This window comes from Leucopleurus acutus, assembly GCF_964270905.1.
Source record: "Leucopleurus acutus genome assembly, chromosome: 19".
Classification (NCBI taxonomy): Eukaryota; Metazoa; Chordata; class Mammalia; order Artiodactyla; family Delphinidae; genus Leucopleurus; species Leucopleurus acutus.
Genome location: NC_139161.1, coordinates 16,592,387 through 16,615,660, shown reverse-complemented (window position 1 = coordinate 16,615,660; position 23,274 = coordinate 16,592,387). Strand labels below are relative to the sequence as shown.

General features: G+C 35.6%; 1 protein-coding gene across 2 annotated transcripts in view; it reads right to left on the bottom strand.

The window, feature by feature from the left end:
• NSF (N-ethylmaleimide sensitive factor, vesicle fusing ATPase) overlaps positions 1–23,274 on the bottom strand; it is a gene marked incomplete at its 5' end in the record, with an annotated part of 155,985 nt that overhangs the window by 46,573 nt on the left and 86,138 nt on the right. For both annotated transcript variants that reach the window (XM_082861331.1, XM_082861332.1), the window contains 4 exons: positions 1,702–1,797; positions 8,187–8,374; positions 8,560–8,634; positions 9,711–9,876. In XM_082861331.1, the coding sequence (XP_082717457.1) occupies positions 1,702–1,797; positions 8,187–8,374; positions 8,560–8,634; positions 9,711–9,876 (525 nt within the window). The remainder of the gene's footprint in view (positions 1–1,701; positions 1,798–8,186; positions 8,375–8,559; positions 8,635–9,710; positions 9,877–23,274) is intronic.

Genomic DNA, 23,274 nt, shown 5'->3' with positions numbered 1-23,274 from the left:
CGAGCCACAACTACTGAGCCCGTGAGCCACAACTACTGAAGCCCACGTGCCTAGAGCCCATGCTCTGCAACAAGAGAAGTCACCACAATGAAAAGCCCGCACACCACAACGAAGAGAGTAGCCCCCGCTCGCTACAACTAGAGAAAGCCCACACGCAGCAACAAAGACCCAACGCAGCCAAAAATAAATAAATAAATTAATTAATTAATTTTTTAAAAAAGCAGATGGGCTAAAACAAGTTGATTTTTGTCTTTAAAGGAGATACTTGCAACAAATAATTATTGTCAAGGATATATAAAGAACTTATACAGATCAAATAAAAATAAACAATACAACAGAAAAATAGGCAAAACACATGAATGGCATCTCACAGAAGATACTCATATGGCCAATAAACATATGGAGAAATACTTCACAGGTAATCAGTGAAATGAAAATCAAGACCAAAATGTGATCCCATTTTACATCCAACTGAATGGCAAAAAATAAGTCTGACAATACCAACTGTTGTATAGGATGCAGAGAACAGGATCTCTTTTACATTATTGGGGGAAATGTTTATTGGTTCAACCACTGAAAAAAACAGCTTTAAAGTCTTAGTTTGAATTGTACATTCATATACCCAGCAACCCAGCAATTTAATTCCTAAACATATATCTAGGAGAAACTCATTCAAGAATGCTTTAGCAGCAGTTGTTTGTAATAACAAAAAACTGGTAATGTTCCAACTGCCCATTGACAGGAAAACAGACAAATTGTGTTAGTCACACAATGGAAGGCTATCCAGCAATGAAAATAAATGAGGCATAGCACAATCATATAGATGACTTGATAATAAAATACATAATAAAATAGCAAGTCTCAAAAAATCAATACATACCATATTTTATTTTACACACTGTAGACTAATGACAGTATGTCATGAATTAAAGATTAAGGTTAATCCAATTCTGTGCACCCAAGGTCCATTGAAGAAAGAAAACCAACATACACACCTTTTTAAGGTTCTACAATTTGTTTTTGTATTAATATAGGACTCCAAGTAATGGTTACTCAAACATGAGTGGTTGTTTTATAGAAAAATGGGTTAATGACCTTATAATGTATTCTAAAACTCCAACTATGACTACTGAGTTTTGAGTATATTTTAAGAAAATTGACACCTTTTTAAAAAAGGGCACTGAAAATGGTTAAAAGTTTTAGAAACTATAGCAGTTAGAGGAACTGGAGGTATTGAGCAAGAAAAAGGGATGCCTTGGAGGAGGGTGGGGAAAGGGAGAGAGAAAGGAGATGAGAATTACTTTTAAACATAATAACGAACATATGAAGGATGGATGAATTAGGATGAATTTAGGTTTCCGTAGCTTCAGATTATATAAGAACTAATGAGAAAACTATTTCTAGTTCAAAACAATTTAAGAACTAATAATTAGAAAGTCTCAAAATTGAATGGTCTGCCTTACAAGATGGTGAACTCCCTATCATGAGAAATATTTCAGTAAGTCTTGGTTAATTACCCAGCCATCAGAGTTACTGAACAGATGTTTCTTATATTGGACAGTTCCAGTACTGAGATTTTATGATTTTTTAAAAACTACATGTGATATAACCTTCCAAAATATTGAGTAAAATGGCACTTATTTTTCCCCTGAATTATTATTATTATTTTTGGCTTATACATCACTCAGTATTCATACTCACTGGTTTGATATCATTCTCCAAAGAAGCAAGGAAGTCTCCTCTTGTCACCTGCAGGCTCTCTGCTTTCTCCATGTCCACTTCCACTTTAGTACTGGCCTGATTAGAAATGAAAACAAAACGTTAAGGACTTCCAAGATTTAAGAATATTTTCAGCCTAAGAATATAACACCTGAGGATATAAAAGGCATATTTCCACAGACAAAAAACATCTCTCTCAAATTCACAAACATACATACACACACACACACCTACATATACATATATTATGCCTTTTGCCTGAACAACTCCACTTCTAGGTGTTTATCCCATGAATATACTCACAAATGTGCACAAAGTTATATGTACCAGGATATCTACTAGAGTAATTTGTAATAGCCGAAGACTGGAAGCAAATTAAATGTCCATGAAGAGGGTACCAGTCAAGTAAATTATCACATATCTTTACCAAAGGACACTGGATAGAGTTTTTTTTGTTTTTATTTTTCAAAATGAGGCACGGGGAGGAGAAACTATATAGAGAGGGAACAGTGGTTTTCATCCTCAGCTGCCTATCAGAATAACGCCTAGAGTCTTTAAAGATATACACACACACACACCTACATACTTATACAGATGCCCAGCCCCACCCTGCAGGATTTTGATTTAACAGGTCCAGCAGAGGGTCCATGCATTTACATTTTTATAAAGTGCACAGGTGGTTCTGATGCTCAACCAGGTTTGTGAACCATTATCCTAGGAGACCAAGGACCTACAACTTTGATTTTTACTCATACTCTCTGCTTGAGAATCTATGTGCCAGCTCCAAATATTCTGCTTATTGCACCTGAAGCTACCACTTAGAACAGACATCTGGAGAAGCATCAAGGCCTTTATCAGCACTTGGAGCTGCCTGGACCTGATGAGTGATTGAGATACCAACACACTTTTTAACGTGACTGGGCTCACTCCCAATAGCACAAGGCAAGTGAGTCTAATTTTTAAAATGGTACTATGGGCTTTAAAAAAACATATCTTCAAAAAAATCTGACTACAAAACCAAAGCATGTTAAGCAGTATCAACCTTCCAAAGGTTATTATAAAATATGAGTCATGTTCCTTTAGGAATGGACTGCTGAGACAAATAAAATGACAAACATTCTGTAAAACTCAGCCTTATGGGACAAAAAGAACTCTGTCAGAAAACTAGATCAAGATGGCAAACAGAACACTTTGATTTGTCTCCCTTCCTGCCCCAAATCCCATGAAATGACAGAAAGTGAGAGAGAATGGTTAAAAAGCATGGAACATGTATCTGGAAGTTTTAACACTGATCTAAGAGGAGTCTCAGAAGGAAAGAAGAGAAAGAATGATAGAGAAAAAAACAATAAAAGACAGAAGAAAAAAAATTTCTCCGGCTGAAGAGAGGTGTATCTTTGCAATTTAAAGGTTTCAATGAGTGATCAGGGTAAATGAAAAGAAACCCACATCTGTCTAGACACAGTGTTGTAAACTATCAGAACACCGAAGGTGAAGAGGAATTTCTAGAACCTTTCTGAGAGACAAAAACAGGTCACCTGTAAAAGGAACCAGAATAAACACTAGAAACTAGAAGACAATGCAACCATGTCTTCAAAAATCCATCTGGCTATCTATCTATCCTAGAAAATGATTCTCGTATGTACACAGGGAGGCACAGGCAAGCATCTTCGTAACAGTGTTATGAAATACTATTATGATTTCCTTTTAGAGTGAAACTGAATTCAAATGACAGAAACATATAGCAATATGAAGGGAAAACTTGTCTATCTTTCAGCATTTGCTGAAAAATATGACAGATTTCAGGACTGCAGCTGGTATGAACCTTGCATTTTTACTACTAAGAAAGGACTCACCCAATGAATTAAAGTGAATTAAGATGGCTGGGGGACAGTTATTTTAGAACAATTTGTTTTTAGACACTCCAGGAATTTCAGAAGTCACCTAATTGTAAGTAATCAATACTACAATGATAAACCTTTCATACCTATTCATTAAAATAAGTTTAAGGACTTCTCTTGGCCAACTTTTACTATTTTACTATTTTGTCAAAATCTCAAAATGTTATTTAAAAAAATCTACAATTCTGAATTTTTATTCATTCAGAAAACCTTTTCTTATTTGTCTGAATTAGTGTGATTTTTTCTGCATTTTATTTATAACAGCTAATCAATATGGAAGAGGCAACATCTTTCAGCTTATACCTGCAGAAACTAATAAACTTGTATTTCAACACTAGCAAATATCCAGTGGTCACACTTAAATTTCATAACCTTTTAAATCTGACCTTTCAAAGTTCTTATCATTCCTCTTAAATTAAGGGTAGAATGACCTTAATCATTCAAAATTCTACAGAAAATAAAAAAGAATTTTATTGAAATTCTGAAAACATAAATCAGCTGATTCAGTTGTAAAGTGTGTGTGTGTGTTTGTGTGTGTCCTCAATTTATGTCCTTACAACAGATTAGAGCAGAAGAAATTTGTGTTATCTTCTCTACCTGAAGCAGAAATTCCTTTCAAGCTAAAAACAACCAAATGTCACATGAATTTTAGTTGACCACAAACATGGATTCAAGCACAAAGGACATGCACATCAGGTGTTCATGACTGGATTTTCCACTTGCTTCAAAAAACCTGAAAGAACAGTTTAACAGGGAAGACTTGTTTAGTTTATTCCACCTGACTTTGTTTAAACCTAATTCTTTTGAAAAGGAAGCAAAATAACACTAATAATGGCTTTTTTCTTGGCCATGCCAGTAGACTTGCGGGATCTCAGTTCCCCGACCAGGGATTGAACCCAGGTCCTGGCAGTGAGAGCACCGAATCCTAACCACTGGACTGCCAGGGAATTCCCAATAATGGCTTTTTATAATACAAACAAAGAACATCATAATAAACAGATGAATGTTGTGTATAAGTTCTACACCAACTGAGGCGCTTCCACAAACAGTATTTGATCTCATTTTCACAAAAACTTGATGAAATAGGTAGTTATTTCCCCTTGACAAATCAGAAACAAAAGAAGTGGGAAGAACCGTAACACATAACCACACCTTCTGACTACAAAACTTGTGATTTTTCCACCGTTTCTCATTGCCTCGTGTGTAAATAAATCCAATACATGCTTAAAGAAAGCATGTTTCTTGACAATGGCTTAGAGACACTTTGGGATAAGATTATTGTGACAAAAATGACAGATGCCTAAATAGGATAAAAATCCAGTGGCTAATGCATATGAAAAATCTGATACCTAATAAACTAGCTATTGTGGATTATAGTATCAAGAAGCACTGATGTGGTCTGAGGTGAAAGATCGGTATGGTGGGGAGCAATTTTCACATCATTTATACAATTTTTCTTGAAGTCACCATCACTTTTTCTAAGACATTTCTTATGACAAGCAGAAAGAATGGATGAATGAAATGAATGGGTCCATTCTATAAAGGACCCAATACTATATTTCCACACTATCCAGTCCTTTGGCATTCTCAATTTTTTTTTGTTTTGTTTTAATGCAGTAGTACTAGTATCCTCCTCCCCACTGGGCCTCCGGTATTTTAAAGAGGTTTACCATCTTGTCTAAAGTGGCCTCTTCCATTATGGCATTCTTGAGCTAGAACAAAGTCAGTTCCATTATGTAGGGGAATTATGGCTTATAGATAGAGCTTGATACAGAATACATATTTACTAATTTAAAAAATATTTACTAAACAGCTACCATATTCTCAGTATTAAGACCTATATGAAATACTGTGGGAGAGTCAGAAATGAATAAGATATGGACTTAAAGTCTACAACAGGGGTTGACAAACTTTTTCTGTAAAGGGCCAGATAGTAAATATTTTAGGCTTTGTGGGCCATGCAGTCTCTTTTGCAAATACTCAACTCTGCCATTGTAGCATGAAAGCAGCCACAGACAATACATAAATGAACAAGGGTGGCTGTGTTCCAAAAAAACTTTATTTATAAAAACTGGTGGTTGGCTGGATACGGCCCATGGGCCACAATTTACCGACCCTTGGTTTAAAACCATTGCCAGGGTATACCCGAATAAAACATACTCAACCTGACTGTTCAGGCTTTTACTATTTCCTGTGTGAATTGTTATACAAGTTCCCCTCTCTTGTCTTATGTCACCAACTTCACTCCCCTAAATACTCCACTCGACAAAGCTGCCAGAGTGAGCTTATGTTTTAACACTATGTCACTGCTATTCTTAAAACTCTTCAATGGCTTAGCACTACTCACAGAAAAGAAGTCCATACTTCTTAGCACAGTATAAAAGGCTCTTTGTGCTCCATCCCCTGCTTTAGCCTCCTGACTTATCCCCCACGTCTCTTTCTACCTCCCCTTCCCTACCTTTTATGCTGCAGCAGTACTGAATTACTGTAACACACCATGCTGTTTGTGTGTCTCTGTTCCTTTGCATATTTGTTCTTTCTACCTAAAATGCCTGACTCCATCAGGAAACATATCCACCCAGAAATTCCTCTGTGAAGGCTCCTCTCACCCGACAAGCTGACCACACCTGACACCTTTTCACTTCCTTACCCCGTATGTACTTTCTATTACTGCATGTGGCGGATTAGACTGTGAGCTGCTCAAGGGTAGGCAATTGGAGCATTAACCCTTAGTACAGTGTCTGGCACACACTAGGCTAGATAAATCCACTGATCGAAAGTCAACAGAAGGTATTGTAAATGATGTGCTACTATTTCTTTTTTTTTTTTGGCTGCACTGTGTGGCTTGCGGGATCTTAGTTTCCCCACCAGGGATTGAACCTGGGCCACCGCAGTGAAACCACCAAGTCCTAACTACTGGACCACCAGGGAATTTCCGATACACTACTAGTTCAAGAAGGAACAGAACATATCATTCTTGAAAGGGAGAATGAGAAAAAGTTTGAAGAAAGTGGTGGTACATGAGCCAGGTATTGAAAAGATAAGTAAACATAGAGGGTAAACGTTCTCAGTGAAGAAAAAAAAAAAAGAGGTAACAGCAGAGAAGTAGAAAAATATATTAATATCTGATGACTGGTAAATATTCAATATTTTAGTTTGGCTAAAGTGTATGGAGGGTTTCCCTGGTGGCGCAGTGGTTGAGAGTCCGCCTGCCAATGCAGGGGACACAGGTTTGAGCCCTGGTCTGGGAAGATCCCACATGCTGCGGAGCGGCTAAGCCCATGAGCCACAACTACTGAAGCCCATGAGCCTAGAGCCCGTGCTCCGCAACAAGAGAGGCCACCATAATGAGAAGCCTGGGCACCAAAACAGAGAGTCCCCGCTTGCTGCAACTAGAGAAAGACCGTGTGCAGCAATGAAGACTCAACGCAGCCAAATATAAAATAAATAAATAAATTTATAAAGTGTATGGAGAATAACTGGGAACACATCAGGAAAGGCCAATTTAGGGTCAGATCTAAGAGGACCTTAAAGACCAGACTAAGACTTCTGTACTTTGTTCTGTAGATCATGGTGAGTCACTGAAAGTTTCTGAAGAATAGAATGGTGTGAAACAGGAAGGTTAATCAAACAGAAGACAGGTGGTGGCAATGAGAACTGAAAGATACTGCCAAGATAGAACTGACAAAATTTGGCAAATAACTTGATATAGGACACAATAGAGTGGTAGAAATCTTGGAGTTTTAAGCTTGGGAAATTGGGATAAACAGGGAAGTAGGAGCAGGAAGGAAAGTAGTAAGAAAAAACAACAACAAAAAAGTGAATTTGGTTTTGGAATATTAAATTTGAGACCTGATAACATATCCAGGTAGAGGTATTTGGTATAAATCTGAAAGTGAGAGAAAGATACTTTCAAGAGATGAGACATAAATTTGGGAGTCATCTAACTACAGGTGATAAGTAAAACCTGAAGAGAAGCGATGGTAAAGGATCAAATGCACTTTATCAAATTTTATTTACCAAAATGAAAGTATCCTTTGTATGTATTTCTACCAAAGTATCAATAACATTATTGTATTAATTTGCAAACATATCCATTTCCCTGACTCTCTACTCCTTGTGGGAAAAGGTCGTGCTTTATTATCTTTGTGTCTCCTGCTTAATACCTTGAAAATAGCAGGTATTCAATACATTTACGTAATGAAGCAGCCCCCGTAATTCTAGCATGTAGAAAATTCAACTTCCTATGTCATGATACAAGTCAACACAGCACAAATTTTAAAAAAATTCTTCAAAATCTTCATCTTCACGTGTCTGTATCAAATGGTGGCAACCTAAGGTAAATGGGTCAGTGGTTACCATGGGGCAGATGCTACCATTATCTTTTTTCCAACTACTCGGAAGATTTAGCAGTTGACAATTAATCCCTATACCTTTTACCATGTCTATTCTCCATCAAAAGTCAGTATTACCCTAGTCCTTAGTATGCTTAAAAGGAAAGAGAAAGAATACTGGCATGGTATTTACAGGGCTGCAGACTCCTAATATATGGTAGTTGATTTCACTGACCTTTATGTGTCTGTTCATAGCAGTGGACTGCGCTGCTCGCACCAGACCCTCGAGCTCAGCACCGCTGAAGTTCTTGGTCTCTACGGCCAGTTCTTTTATGTCTACATCAGCAGAGAGCAACTGATGCCCTCTCATCCTTGCTGTGTGGATGTGAAGGATCTGGAGTCGGCCTTTCTCATCTGGTAAGCCTGATAAAATTGAAAATAAAATAGACATTATTATAATCTTAATGTTTTTCTTATAGGTACTCAAGCGTGTAAATACCTGCTTCTGATACACAACTTTTCTAACAAATATTAAGTTATATGACTTTGCTCCTGCTAATGAACTCTAATTACACTCCCCTCCCCCAATCAGTGACAGATCTATTTACCTATCTCCATTTTAACTTCCAGTCTTCCAGGTCGAAGGAGAGCCTCATCTATGAGATCTGGTCTGTTGGTCATTCCTGAGCACAGTTGTTAAAACAACAAACAAATTATCAGAATTCAAAAATAAGATAAAATGCCCCTTCAGTATGTGTAAGAATAGCATTTTCCCTGACAAGCTAAGAGGACATTTTATAAAAGTCAAATAGAAAAGCAGTCATTTTCAAAAATATCATTTGTTCTCGACCTAATGAAAATACCTGGGGACTTTGCTTTAGTATTTTACTACTGTACAGGCCAGTGGAATATAAATGTAATGAAATCTTCAAATATTTAAAAAGAAAATTTTAGGTTCAGAGAAGGTAAGTAAACTATCAAAGTGAGAGAGGGGCAATGTGAACATGATCTGTCTGACCCCAACATCCCTTCTCTTTTCTGTAGGCCAATGGTTTTCAACCTTCATAAACGGCAGAATTTTTGTTTTGTTTTGTTTTCAAAGTCATCTTAAGAAGAACTTCAGTACATAAAGCAGTTAAAAAGATAAGTTATAATAGGGATGCATGATCTGAAGCTCAAACCCTGGCCGCACAGACCCTGAAGTAGCTCTGAGGACTCCTGGAGGCCTACAGGACCCAGTTTGAAAACCACTGCATTACATCATGCAGCCTTTTTCACCTGTTAACTATAAGTTTAAAGCCATGAGTTGGGACTTCCCTGGTGGTCCAGTGGTTAAGAATCCGCCTTCCAATGCAGGGGACGCGGGTTCGATCCCTGGTCGGGGAACTAAGATCCCACATGCCACAACTAGAGAGAAACCCATGTGCCGCAACGAAGAGCCCGCGTGCCGCAACGAAAGATCCCACATGCCACAACTAAGACCCGACGCAGCCAAAAATAATAAAAAATAAATTTTAAAAAAAAGTGAGGAGTTTTATTAAAAGAAAAAAAAAAGCCATGAGTCACTAAAACCCATTTTTCATTTGTCCTATTAAGGCTAGACATTAAAATAGTGAAATTCTTCAATATCACTTGATTCTAATTTGGAAACACTGGCAAAATAGTATAATTACAAGCTACACAAATCTGAATTCAGAACCTATGTATCTAATGTTTTTGAAATCATAGTACCTTTTTTTTTTAAACCAAGCAAACATACCAATGACTAAGATGTTGTTTAGTTGCTCTACCCCATCAATTTTGGACAGCAACTGGTTGACGACAGTGTCATGAACTCCCGTGCTACCAGCCATGCTCCCTCTCTGTTTGCAGATGGCATCAATTTCATCAAAGATGATGATGTGCAAACCACTGTTAGCACCAAGCTAGTAAAAGAAATAACATTAAAGATCATAATTTGAATATATTATTAAACAAACTAATCAAAAGAGCAAAACAAAGCTTTCGCGCTTTTTGACTAATAAATGTAGCCAGTATAATCGTTATTGCTGCCCTCTCAAAGGTGTTGGAACTGCAGTCTCAGAATTCTGCAAAGTGAAAAGGCATTCCAGAACCTCATATTTAATAGACATAAAACGAAACACACATTATATACTGATGAAAATGAATAGTCCATCATAACTAACTATTCATTCACACACATTTCTTATCTCACTCTTTGAAAGAAGAACTGTCAAGCATTTCTTAAGTCAATGAACGGCAGCTCCCTCCCATTTTCCCTGAGTTTTGGTGAGAGGATAGCCCCCAAAGCAGTAAGTTTAATATTTGTCACACTATATAGCTGAAGAGTAACTCCACACAGAGGTGGACTGGGAATTGGGCAAATGGGAGAAGATACTGAACTTGATTCATATTCAGTTATATCGTATGAAAACAGATTGCTTCTTCTGAACAGTAAAGTGAGAACAGAGACAAAGTTTATAAAAAGAACATGGTCAAGCAGATGCTGTTTCTTCTACATAGTGATTTCTGTTTTACTTTGTCAGATATAGAGTTATCATTAAATCAGTTTATATATTTTGAACTTTTAATAGGTGCAAATACTTTTAAATGCCAATAGTTCACTAGGTTAAGTTAACATGGACCTTCTAGCAATTTATATTTAAGTAATTAGGCCTCTTGTTAGGAACCAAAGGGGGAAGTGCATTGCAGAGATTTTTTTTTTTTTTTTTAACAAAAACCATTAGGGATTAGCAAAACAAAACAGGTGAAAATGAACATAACCTAAATATGACAACATACGGATGGTATAAATGATGGGCATAATGAGATTCAAGATTAGATATGGTTGGTATTCACTAAAACTCTGGCAAGGATATCAATTTTTTTTTAAATAGACTTAAAAATTTTACTATGAAAGTATTAGATGTTAACTGAGCAAAAGTTATAAAACAAATAGAAATAAGTTAAAAATAAACTATATTATATTGCTTAAAGATAAATGCTGTTAATGCAGATTTGTTTTAATTTTATTTTAATTAAAAATTGGAAACTCACTGCATCTTGCATTCTCTTGAACATTAATTAACTGTTTTTTAAAAACAATTTAAAATTGTTATTTTGGGTTCTAATTGCAAAATACATGATCACTATAGAAAACTTGGAAAAAATACCAAAAGATGTAAAGAAATCTCAATCATCCAAAATTCAACTAGCTAGAAATAACTGATATTATTAATTTGGTACTACATAAAAAGTTTGTATCTCTTTTTTTCAGCCCAGATATTATCTTAAGCCCTTTCCCATGTCTATAAATACAGCTATACATTATGAGTTTTAATGGCTCCATAATATTTCATCATATGACTGGTTTCACAATTTAATTCCCCTACTCCACATTCATTCTTTACTGTCACATATTTAACAATTTCTAAGTTTTTAGTATCAAGAAGTTGTTGCAATGAACATTTTTTTTTTTTAAAGAAGATATTGGGGGTAGGAGTTTATTAATTTATTTATTTTTGCTGTGTTGGGTCTCGGTTTCTGTGCGAGGGCTTTCTCTAGTTTTGGCAAGTGGGGGCCACTCTTCATCGCCGTGCACGGGCCTCTCATTACCACGGCCTCTCTTGCTGCGGAGCACAGGCTCCAGACACGCAGGCTCAGTAGTTGTGGCTCACGGGCCTAGTTGCTCTGCGGCATGTGGGATCCTCCCAGACCAGGGCTCGAACCCGTGTCCCCTGCGTTAGCAGGCAGATTCTCAACGACTGCGCCACCAGGGAAGCCCGCAATGAACATTTTTATACTTAAATCTTTGACAATATGTATGATTACTTCATGAAGGCAAATTGTTATGTTAAAAGGTGTTTTGAGTATTTTAATGCTCTTGAAATAGGCTTTCAAATATTTTTCTAGAAAGGTTTTTATCATTTTGTAACAATCCTACCACCGTATATGACAGTGACTATCTTGGTATATCCTCGAAAGTAATGAATACTAGAAATTTTTTAAAGTAGTTATCAACTTGATGGATGAATAATGGTATTTTTCAATCATTTTAAATTGGCATTTGTCTAATTATTGACGAGGCTAGCACTTTTTAAAATCATTTTTTTTACCACTGATAATTTTTCTCTTATTTCTTCATGTCCTCTGTACATTTTTCTGTTGGGATTTAATAATTTTTATTGATTTATAAAAATTATTTATATATTAAGGGTATTATTATATTTGTTATAAACGTTTTATCCCAGTTTGCTATTTGTCTTTTAATTTTATTTATGGTATATTTTTGATAAATGGAAGGGTTTTAAAAAATGTATTTTTACTATTTAAACAGCCAACATTATCAATTTTTGTTTTTATGATGTTTTCCATTACTTTTATCCTTAAAATCCTCTCCCATTACAGACACTGGTAGTCACCTACATTTTCTTCTCTTGTAAATTTTTACTTTACATATAATTCTTTAGTCTATCTGGAATTTTATTTTTGTATATGGTACAAGTGAAGTAAGAATCCAAGTAATTCTTCAAAGAGTTAACTAACTGATCCAATATTGTTGACTAAATAAACTTTTCTTCATTGACTGAGATGCCATTTCTATCAGGCTTTATATTTTCATATGTGCTAGACTATTTCCAGCCTATATACTATGGACCATAGCAGTGGTTTGGGCAAGCTCTTACCCTCCACACATTCTTCTTCTTTTTTATAACTGTCTTGGCTACTTTCAACCATGTTTACTTCCTGACGATTATTAGAATCATTCTACTAGAGCAAAAACAACTTTCTCCAATGAAAAACAAACAAAAAAAGTAAAAAATAAACAAAAAAGCCAAGCTTTGATTGGAATTAGATTCAATCTCTAAATCAGTTTAGGAAGTACTAATATCTTTATAGCACATTCAGTTCTTAAGAATATGTCTCCAATTATTCAAGTCTTTTACATCTCCCAATAAAGTTTTGTACTTTTTGTCATACTAATTCATTCATAACATTCCTAACTATTTATGTTTTTTGGTTGCAGTTGTGCATGGGATTTTTACATTATATTTCAAAAACAGTATATATGAAGAAATATTAATTTTTGTATATTTATTTTATATCTGGCTACTTAACTTTCTTCTAACATCTAAGTTTTTTAGTTGATTCTTTTGAATTTTCTAAGTAGACAATCATATTACCTGCAAATACAACTTTGTGTCCTCCTAAATCACAGGTACACTTGTTTTGGGGTATGAGAAATTATTCCTGAACAAAGACATGCAGAAGGAGAAAGAGAGGGCCTAACAGATAAGAATTTAGAAGCATGCAGGGCCACTTGAGCAAACGGCTAAGAGGCAATCCAGGCCCTATAAAAGGGATAATAAAATTTACCTAACGTGAGAAACAAAAGTTATAGTACTATCACAACAGGGAGCAGGCCTTTCTATTGAAACTCTCTCTCTCTCTCTCTCTCTCCCTCTCACACACACACACACACACACACACACACACACACTTGCAAAAGCAGAATGCTCTTTATGCAAGATGATTTTAATCCTGACTTTAGGATGGAAATGGAGAAATACGTAGTTGGAAGGTCAGTGAGAAACAATGGTATGTAAATGAGGTAAACAGAATCTGTAAGAGAGTTTTGGTGATGGGAGTAGTGATGACTAAAAAGCCAAGTCCTAGGTTTGGTTACTGCCTGCAAGTAGAAGGGGAAGTAACAGCAAAGGTAAGAAATTATCTTGTAGTTATGATAAGAAAGCTGTAGAAGGGAAAAGATGGAAGGGAAAATTTTTTTTTTAAGTTTCTACCATAAGAAGATTAAAGAGTTAACAGGACATCTAATTAGAAATGTCCTCCAGAGAATAAGATATAAACTGAACAAAACAGGTGAGAAAGATAGATCTGAGAGTCATCTACAAATGGTAAAGAAGAGTATAGTAGCAAACTAGATTCTGTAAGAAGATGAATCATATAATTAAGCTGGAGGCATATAAAAGCAAGACAGATTCTGGGCTACAACACCAGAAGATGACTCCAATAAAGGCAACCCAAAGGAAAAAGGATCAAGCAAACATGACAAAGATAAAAGATGAACTGTTACATCAGAAGTAGGAAGAAAAACAGTTCTAAAAATGACCTGAAGGAAATTGGATTGGATCTAAAACACATCTGAATATATATTTAAAAAAATAAAAAACAGATAAAACACTGTATGATCAAGCAATTCCACTCCTTGGTTTATAGCAGCTCTACTCATAACTGCCCCAAACTAGAACCAACCCAAATGCACTCTAGTGGGTGAGTGAATAAACAAACTATGGTACATCCATAAGATGGAATACTACTCAACAGTAAAAAGGGATGTTTGATACATGCGACAACTTGGATGAATCTCAAAGGCAATATGATGAGTGAAAGAAGCCAGTCTGAAAAAGAAGAAACTGGTCATAGTTACATACTATGATCCCATTTATACGACACTCGAAAAGACAAAAGTATAGGGATGGAAAACAGATCAGCAGTTACCAGGAGTTATTAGCAAAGGGACAGTATGAGGGAATTTTGGGGGGTGCTGTAAATGTTCTGCATGTAGATTTTGGTGGTGGTTACATGAAACTATACACATGTTAAAATCTATAAAATGGTACACCAGAAAAGTTAGTTCTACTTCATAATAATAAACAAAAAATAGACACAGTATCTTATAATACTTACATTTTATTATTCATTATTTGGAGTACTGTTCATTCTTTAATGCATTCTTATGCAAGATGATACTCATGTGTTCATTAAGGTTCCAAAATTTAACTAAGTTTCATTATATTTTTTTCCTGAACATAACTTACAAATTGTTCTCTTTCCACAATTGTTTTAAAACTAAATTAAAACCTGAAAAAATTAACTTTATTTCTCAATTACTGTCATAATTATTGAACAGATGTCTGATAAGTGATAGCTTGTTGCTTAAAAAAATTTCAACACCAAAAACTATTCACCTTTCCATCTGTAGAGAAGACAGAGAATGAAGAATTGGAACTACAACCTTAGCTTTGCCAAACACTTCTATATAGTAGAGCATTAATACTTGCTGTCTTCAAAGAAAAACTAGGACACTCCTGTTTGTGACTAAAAAGCTGTGAGATTCTACATTATTTTTAGAAAACATTTTTATTCAAAGTTGTCTGTCAATACAGCATAAAACAAAAAGCTGTTATAATGTATGAATTTTGCTATCAATGTGCCTTATGTTACCACTGGAATCATGACTTCCTTCTCAGTCGAACCTCAAAAATCATCTATGTGGAAGGGAAGCCAGAGACAATAAGGATACTGTGCTTGATTTAATGATCACAGGAGCAATCTTCCCTAACCATAATTCAGTACAATTCTGACCTTTTCAGAACCTTGCTAATCTTATGACTTGTCATCAGGTCTCTTCCGCCAACCTACTGAGTATGATAACATCAATTTCTACAGGTGTGTTACTTAAATAAAGGCAAGTTCTTACTGCAATAAATTAAGAATCAGGTAAGGAAGATGTCAAGATTAATGTTCACAGATTAATATAGCTGAATTATCAATAAACCCTTTACCAAAGAGTTTAAAGTTCCACAATGCAATTCTCTTCAACTCACTGACTTCTAGCTCTGTTCTTACCATTTGCAAAGTCTTCCCCCATAGAAACAGAGCTGATGCTGTTGAACCCCTGGCAACAGCCTTGGAAAATGGCTGTTCTATATTTAGCTAGTTTGACCTATATGCAAGTGTTCATCTTTGTCAGCCTGGACTGTCCAGAATCACAGAGGTGATGCTTTTCTTTATTATGTAACACATATATACTCTCCATGGGGTCATTAACCGAATATACCAAGCCTTTCTGGATGTAAGGATTGAGAAAAGTATATCAGAAAAAGCTGGCTATGATTAATATCTACCTAGAAATTCTTTGCCAACTCAGTTTTATTATTAATAGTGTCATACTTAAACTGTCTGCAAGTTTAAAAACAGCACCAAAGATACCTATGCAGCCATGTGGAAACTATCACAACAGATTTTATAAAATGCTTCTCACCTGCACCTAATAATTTAATCTTCAGTATACCATTAGGGTCCACTTGAAAAACAATTTCAGTTTTTAATTTTCACTGTTAAGCAGTTTTAACTATTTATAAAGATTGATATCTCATGACTACATTTTTTCTAGAAGTATTCCACAGGAACAAAACGGAAAATATATTTTATTAAAAACAGAAAAAAAAACTCACTCTATCTTGCAATTACTGTATGGGTCCACTGGATCTTTTTATAAATCTAAGATATATTATACTATTTCAAAATTCTAGAAATTATGTCATCATTACTCATGTGGGAAGATCCCACATGCTGTGGAGCAAATAAGCCCATGCGCCACAACTACTCAGCCTGCACTCTAGAGCCCGCGAGCCGCAACCACTGAAGCCCATGAGCCTATAGCCCGGGCTTCGCAACAAGAGAAGCCACTGCAATGAGAAGCCCACGCACTGCAAGGAAAAGTAGCCCGTGCTCGCCACAACTAGAGAAAGCCCACATGCAGTAACGAAGACCCAATGCAGCCATAAATAAATAAAGTTAAAATGATACTTTAAAAAAATTAGATTGGGGCTTCCCTGGTGGCACAGTGGTTGAGAGTCCGCCTGCAGATGCAGGGGACGCGGGTTCGTGCCCCAGTCCGGGAGGATCCCACATGCCGCGGAGCGGCTGGGCCCGTGGGCCATGGCCGCTGGGCCTGCACGTCTGGAGCCTGTTCTCCGCAACAGGAGAGGCCACAGCGGTGAGAGGCCCGCGTACCGCAAAAAAAAAAAAAAAAAAAAAAAAATTAGATTGGCCATTCTAAAAGGTGTATACAAATCTAAAAATAAAAATATTTTGCAATTATGGAGTGCCTGGTGTCCATCCCGTCTTCAACAAAATTATAAGCCAAAGATTTTTTTAAAAACTCTTCAAGTATTGTCTTGACGACGCAAGTAGAAGAACAAGAAGTAATGATAAGCTATAATCTATGAGAGATGTATTTGAAATTTAGAATCAGTGTACAACTTCACGCATGACAACTGATGAACAGTTAGTTACATACAGAGGCTCCTGCGCATTTTGGGTATATATCTATCGATCAATCAGTAGATATCTTCAAACCCAGGAAAATATGGAATAAAAATTTGGTTTGCTATATTTAAGCTCTATTAAATATTTTAATAGTCTCTGCTTCCCTTTATTTTTGTTTGTAAGTGATCTGTAATCAACTTAAAAACAATTTTTAAAAAGAAGTTCTTTCAACCCAGATAGTAAATGGTAATGACTATTTTTCTTGGTATTCTGAGAGGTAAAAAGATATCTGAAACAAAAAATATTGTAGTATTAGGAACGAATTGTAAAACCAAATTGGTTCTGGGACTGTCTGAAGAGTTGAGATCAGTTATTAGACTTGCAATAATATACCAGGATGCAATGGAGCTGAGATGGCTAGAGATCTGAATATGAACAAGAACTTAATGGGATATAGGGAAGCAGGGGAGAAAACCACCTTGTGTAAAACTGAAATGATTAAGCACCCAACAAGTAGATTTGAAGCAGCAGAAGGGTTGTTATAAAGGCAGTGTTTAAAATTTATTTTTACCATCAACAAAAATAAGAAAAAGTAGGAAATGACAGGATAAATTAGATTTAATAAAGCTTACTAGATTAAAAAATAGATATTATGTTTCTGGGTGTTATGCATATTGATCCATGTAAATCTGTTATTTATTTTAATGTCTAAGATGATATTCCATTTCCTACTGAGAAGAATCAAGATGTTTCTAGCTTTCCCCCCATTGCATATAGTGCGGCAATCAACATTCTGGTACATGTCATTTGGTGCACAAGTGCAAGAGTATTTCTCTAGGGTAGAACTTGAAGTAGAACTTGAAGTAGAGTTGAAGTAGAACTCATGGGTCATGAGGTTTGTGCATCTTCGTTTTTGTAAGATGTCAAATTAATCTGCACAATATTACTATTTTTCTAATTTATACTATGACTAGTAATGTATATAAAGCCCTGTTTCTCCATAACCTCATCAACTTCTGGCATTATTGGCCTCTGTAAATTTTATCAGGTTGTTTATAAGGTGATTTCTCTTTTATTATGCATTTTCCTGAGCATTGTTTCATCTGCTTATCGTCAGTTGGGTTCTTCCTCTGAGAAATTGCCTATTCATATCCTTTGCCAGTTTTTTAAAAAAATTGTGGTGTTTGTCTTTTTCTTACTTATTATACAGGAGTTATTACAGAGAATTTATTATAGAGGAATACCAATTTTTTGTGGATTATATGGGTTGCAAATATCTTCTCTAGTTTGAGACATTTGTATCCAGTGTAATTTGTCAGAGAGAATTTTCTTTATATTAATGTAGCCAAATAAACTTTTTTTTCTTTTATGGATTTAATTTCTATATCTTATTAAGAAATTCTTCCCTAGCCTCAATTCTTAATGCCTTTCCCTAGTTTTCTTCTAAAAATTTTCTCTTGTTAAGTTTTAGTTTTGTTTTTTGCAAATCTATTTTGTAATTCTGTATGAAGCGAGACAGGGACTGCATTTTATCTTTTTCCAAACAGAGAGCCAATGATCTCAGTCCCATCTTGGAACAGTATATCATTTCCCCTCTGATTTGTATTGCCACTTTTCACGTAACAAGTTCTTCCTGTGTTCCTCTATTTCAATGGTCTGTTTTTTCATGAATATATAAAATTGTTTCAATTACTATAGGTTTCCAGTAAGTCTTGATATCTGAATAAGTAACTTTTCATTATTCTCCAAAATTTTCATGACTCGTCAAGCATCCAAAAAAAAAAAAAGTCAAATTCCAAAAAAGTCCTGTTAGACTTGACTGGAAAAGCACTGAACTTACAGATTAATATGGGCAGAACTGTCATTTTTATGATAATGTCAGGATTCCCATGTGAAAATGTTCTATCTTACCATTTATTAGCTCTTGAAAAAAGATTTTCAAAAATGTTTATAATTTTCTCCTTTAACGTTCCTGTTAGATTTAATCCTAGTTATCTTATCATTCTGAATGCTATTCTAAGTGAAATCTTTTTAAAAGTTACGTTTTCGGTATCTTCACATTTTCTTTGAGTCTTGTTATTCCTTTCTTGCCTTCTAAAGTATTTGAGTTTTCTTTATTCCTTCCCCCACTCCTCCCTCATGCCTTGGAAAAGCTTGAGAACTATAAACAATTTTCACATAAACATTTACTTAAGTTTTATGTTAATTAATATGTCTAACTTCTTCCCAAATAATACAAGGATCTTACATGGATTCAACCCACTTCCCACATGTTTTGTTCCATATTTTAGTTCTATCCTTAAAAAGATATATTGATCATCATTATTATTTTGTACAGTGAATCCTTCTTAAATTTAACCTCTTTTAAACGTTTTTATTGTGGAATATGACATACATAGAGGGAAAGTTCCACAAATGTGAATGTATGTCTGAAGGAACTGTCACAAAATGAACATCCATGTAACCATAACAAGACGCAGAAGAGTGCCAGCATCCTGGCAGTGCCTCCTCCCCACCCTTCCCCAACACCCTTCCCCTCCATGCCCCAAAGGCAACCACAATCTGATTTTTAAGGTAATTATTTCTCACTTTCCTTTATAGTTTTACCAACTTAGAAGCATGCATCATTAAACACTGTACTTTAGTTGAGCTGTATATAAATGGAATCATATAGTATATATGATCCTTTCTTGTGTTTTCTTTTGCTCAACATTTATTTGTTAGATTCACAACTGTGTACAGCCAGTCTATTTTTATTACAATACAGTACTTTATTGTATATTTACATGACAATGTAAATTCTAAGTTGACAGCTATTCTCTTAAAAAATGACATTCAACTGATTTCTGATTTTCGTCATTTCTGTTGAGAAGACAGCTGCCAGCTAATTGCTGTTTATTGGAAGGTAATCCTTCTTTTTCTCTAGCTGCTTTTAAGATTTCTCTCTCTCTCCTTTTTTTATTTTCAGCCATTTAACAATGATTATAAGTGTAGAATTCTTCGGTATTTCTTTTGCTTGAGGTTTATATCACTGCTAGGATCCATGGACTGATGTTCTTCACCCATTTTAGAAAGTTCTAAACACTTTTCTCTTCAAATACTGCTTTTGCCCCATCGTCTTTCTCCTGACTTTCTGGAAATTTAAATTGTGCACTAGACTTTCTTGTGGTATTTATCTCTCTTCATTCCTTTCATCCTTTGTCTGTAGTTATTTTTGTCTAACATCTTTCAGTTCACTAATTCTCTCTTTAGATGTGTCTAATCTGTTGTTTAAACTTGAGTTAATTTACTGAATTTCTCATTCCCAGAATTTCCATTTGATTTTTTTTAAGTTTCTAGTGCTCTGCCAAAATTTTCAATCTTGTTTCTCTTTGAATGTAATAAGTATACTTATTTTAAAAGTCTGTATCTGAGAATTCCAGTATCTTGAGGCCCAATTTCTATCATCTTTTGTTTCTCTTTCTTCATGTTGTTTATGTCTTTGTGTATCTGATTGCTTTTGATTATAAGCCAGGCATTGCATTTGCAAACTATAGAAATAGTTTATGGCCTTGCATGATACTACCTTCCACCAGGAAGGATCTACAATTCTGCCAAATGTCTGGGGGCACTAGTGGTTTAGGAACCCTCAGCCTAATTTTAGAGAATGATATGACTCAAAGCTGATCTGTAGCCTCTGTAACAGCATGTCTGCTTCTGGTTAACGCTTGCTCCTATGGTGTAGCCCTTCAGAGTCCCAACTCAAAATGAGGCATGTTCATCAGACGTCCCCTCTTTGTGGGCCACAGGCTCTAATCTCTGTCCCCCTTATACCCACTAGCCCGTCAAGAGGGCTGCATAGCTGTTTAGCAGCTCCCTCCAGAAATGGCTAATTTCTCCAGAGGAACAGTGACCCCCATAAGCTGGGACCTTTTTTTCTGGGCCTCCATTCTCCCCCTAGATCTTGTAAGCTCTCTGATACCTCCAAGCACATTAAAAAAAAAAAAAATTAAACATTTTGTTGAGCTTTTCCAGTAGTCTTCAGTGGCAGGCATGATTCAGATTACCTAATCTGCCACAACTAGAAGTAGAAGTTCCAGATTTTATCTACATTTTTACCAATTTCATTGCTCACCATTGTTTCTCGCATCCACTGCTTTCCTTCTGGGTTCAATTTTCTTCATTCTCAAATATATCCTGCTTCACATTCTTCCAACAAGCTTCTGTGACTAGTTAATTCTATTAGACTTTGTCTAAAAAAATATCTTCATTTCATCTTATTCCTGAATGAGAATTAAGCTGGGTATAAAATTTTAAGTTGACAGTTATTTTTACTTAGCTCTGTGAAGATATTCTTCCACTCTTTTCTGGTCTCTCTTGCTGTTGTTAAAAAGTTTACTGTCAACATAATGGATATTCCTTTGGATGTCATCATCATTTCTTTTTTGTTGATACTAAGACATTTCTCTTTTTTTCTTTGGCATTCTCCAGTTTCACTACAATGCATCTAGACATAAATTTCTACTTATCCCATTTGGGCTCATGGTGCTACATGAATCTAAGTATTTATGTTTATTAATTCTAGAACATTCTCAGCCATTCTATCTTTGAATATTGCCTCTACACTATTCTTTCTATTTGGACTTCTCATTTTAACTCTGTTATCTCAATTTCTCTTTCATATTTTCCATCTCTCTATCTCTCTGTGCTACATTCTGGGTGATTTCTTTAGATCTATTCTACTGTTCATCACTTCTCTCCTCAGCTGAAACTACTGCTTATGTTTAACCTAGTTGCTGAGTTTAAAATTTTGATGATGACATTTTCCATTTATTGGAGCTATTTTAGCTTCCCCTGTGAGAATCTCTTGTGGCCTGGCTTTGTTGGAGTATCCCTTGGGGTGTGCTTATATCTAACAACCCTATGTGTTAACATTGGCCCAGGATTCATTTTAAAATTAATTTCTCAATTTTGGGGCCCCAGACTACATAGTGGGGTGTTTGTGTGTGTGTGTGTGTTTTCAAGTCCTAAACATGAGTTAAAGATCCATGGGTTAGAATTCCCATGGCAGATTCCTCATCTCCCACTCTAGAACCCAGGCAAATAGTTAAAAGGTTTTGTTATTTCTCTGTGCTGGTAGGGAAATATTTTCTAGTCATGCTTTTCATTGATGACAGAGCTGCTTTGAAGGTTCCAGTTCCTAGGCCACACCTTAAGTAAGTTCAAGGACTCATTTTATGCCCCTAGTGGATGATAAAACCCAAATGCACACATTACCAGAACCAAAAGCTGCAGCTCATTATCTTTACTACTCTAGTTTTCAGTTTTCTTTTGATTTCTGAAGACTTCCTTTTCTTTCCTGAGAGCTCAATTGTGCATTTGAAATGATTTTAGCTGGATTATATTTTATCCAGCATTTGAAGATTTTTGTAGAAGGAAGATTTTCAGGTTACTTAGTCTACTGTATTGCCAGAACCAGAAATTCCACAATACTGTTTTTAAACTTTCCTTTAATGAAACAAATATATTAATACTAGTATATTAGTCAAAGTTTTCCAGAGAAACAGAATCAATAGATCTATAGATCTAGTCTATCTATTCTATTGGTACCTGAAAAAAAAAAGAAGATATAGATATAGATATAGATATAGATATATAAATAAAATCTATCTATCCATCTATCTATCTAGAGATTAAATGTAAGGAGCTGGCTAACATAATTATGTAGGCTGACAAGTCCCAAGTTCTGCAGCTAGCAAACTGGAGACACAGAGAGCTGATGGTGTAGTTCCAGTCCAAAGGCCTACAAGCTTGAGAGCCAGGAAGAGATGTTTCAGTTTCAGTCTGAAGGCAGGAAAAAACTGATATTCCAGGTCAGGCAGTAGGAAATTCCCTCTTACTCAAGGGAAGGTAAGCCTTTTTGTTCTATTCAGGCCTTCAACGGAGTGGATGGCATATTAGGGACAGTCTACAGATTCAAATGGTAAACACAACCCACCCAGAATAATGTTTAACCGATGTCCGGGCACCCTGAGGCCCAGGCAAATTAGCACAAAATTAACCATCACAATTAGTAAACTCTGGCTTGATTTTTAGTTAATTTTATTTTTTTCTAAGACCCCAATCAAGTTCTCCTTTGAGACCTAACAACTTATACCTGTCACTACAGCTGAGTTAAGTCAGTGGTAAGTAAACTAGCTTTCTGCACATGAACCTTACACATACTTAATTCTACAAGTCCCTTTATGGATTTAATTTCTCTCTTTTAG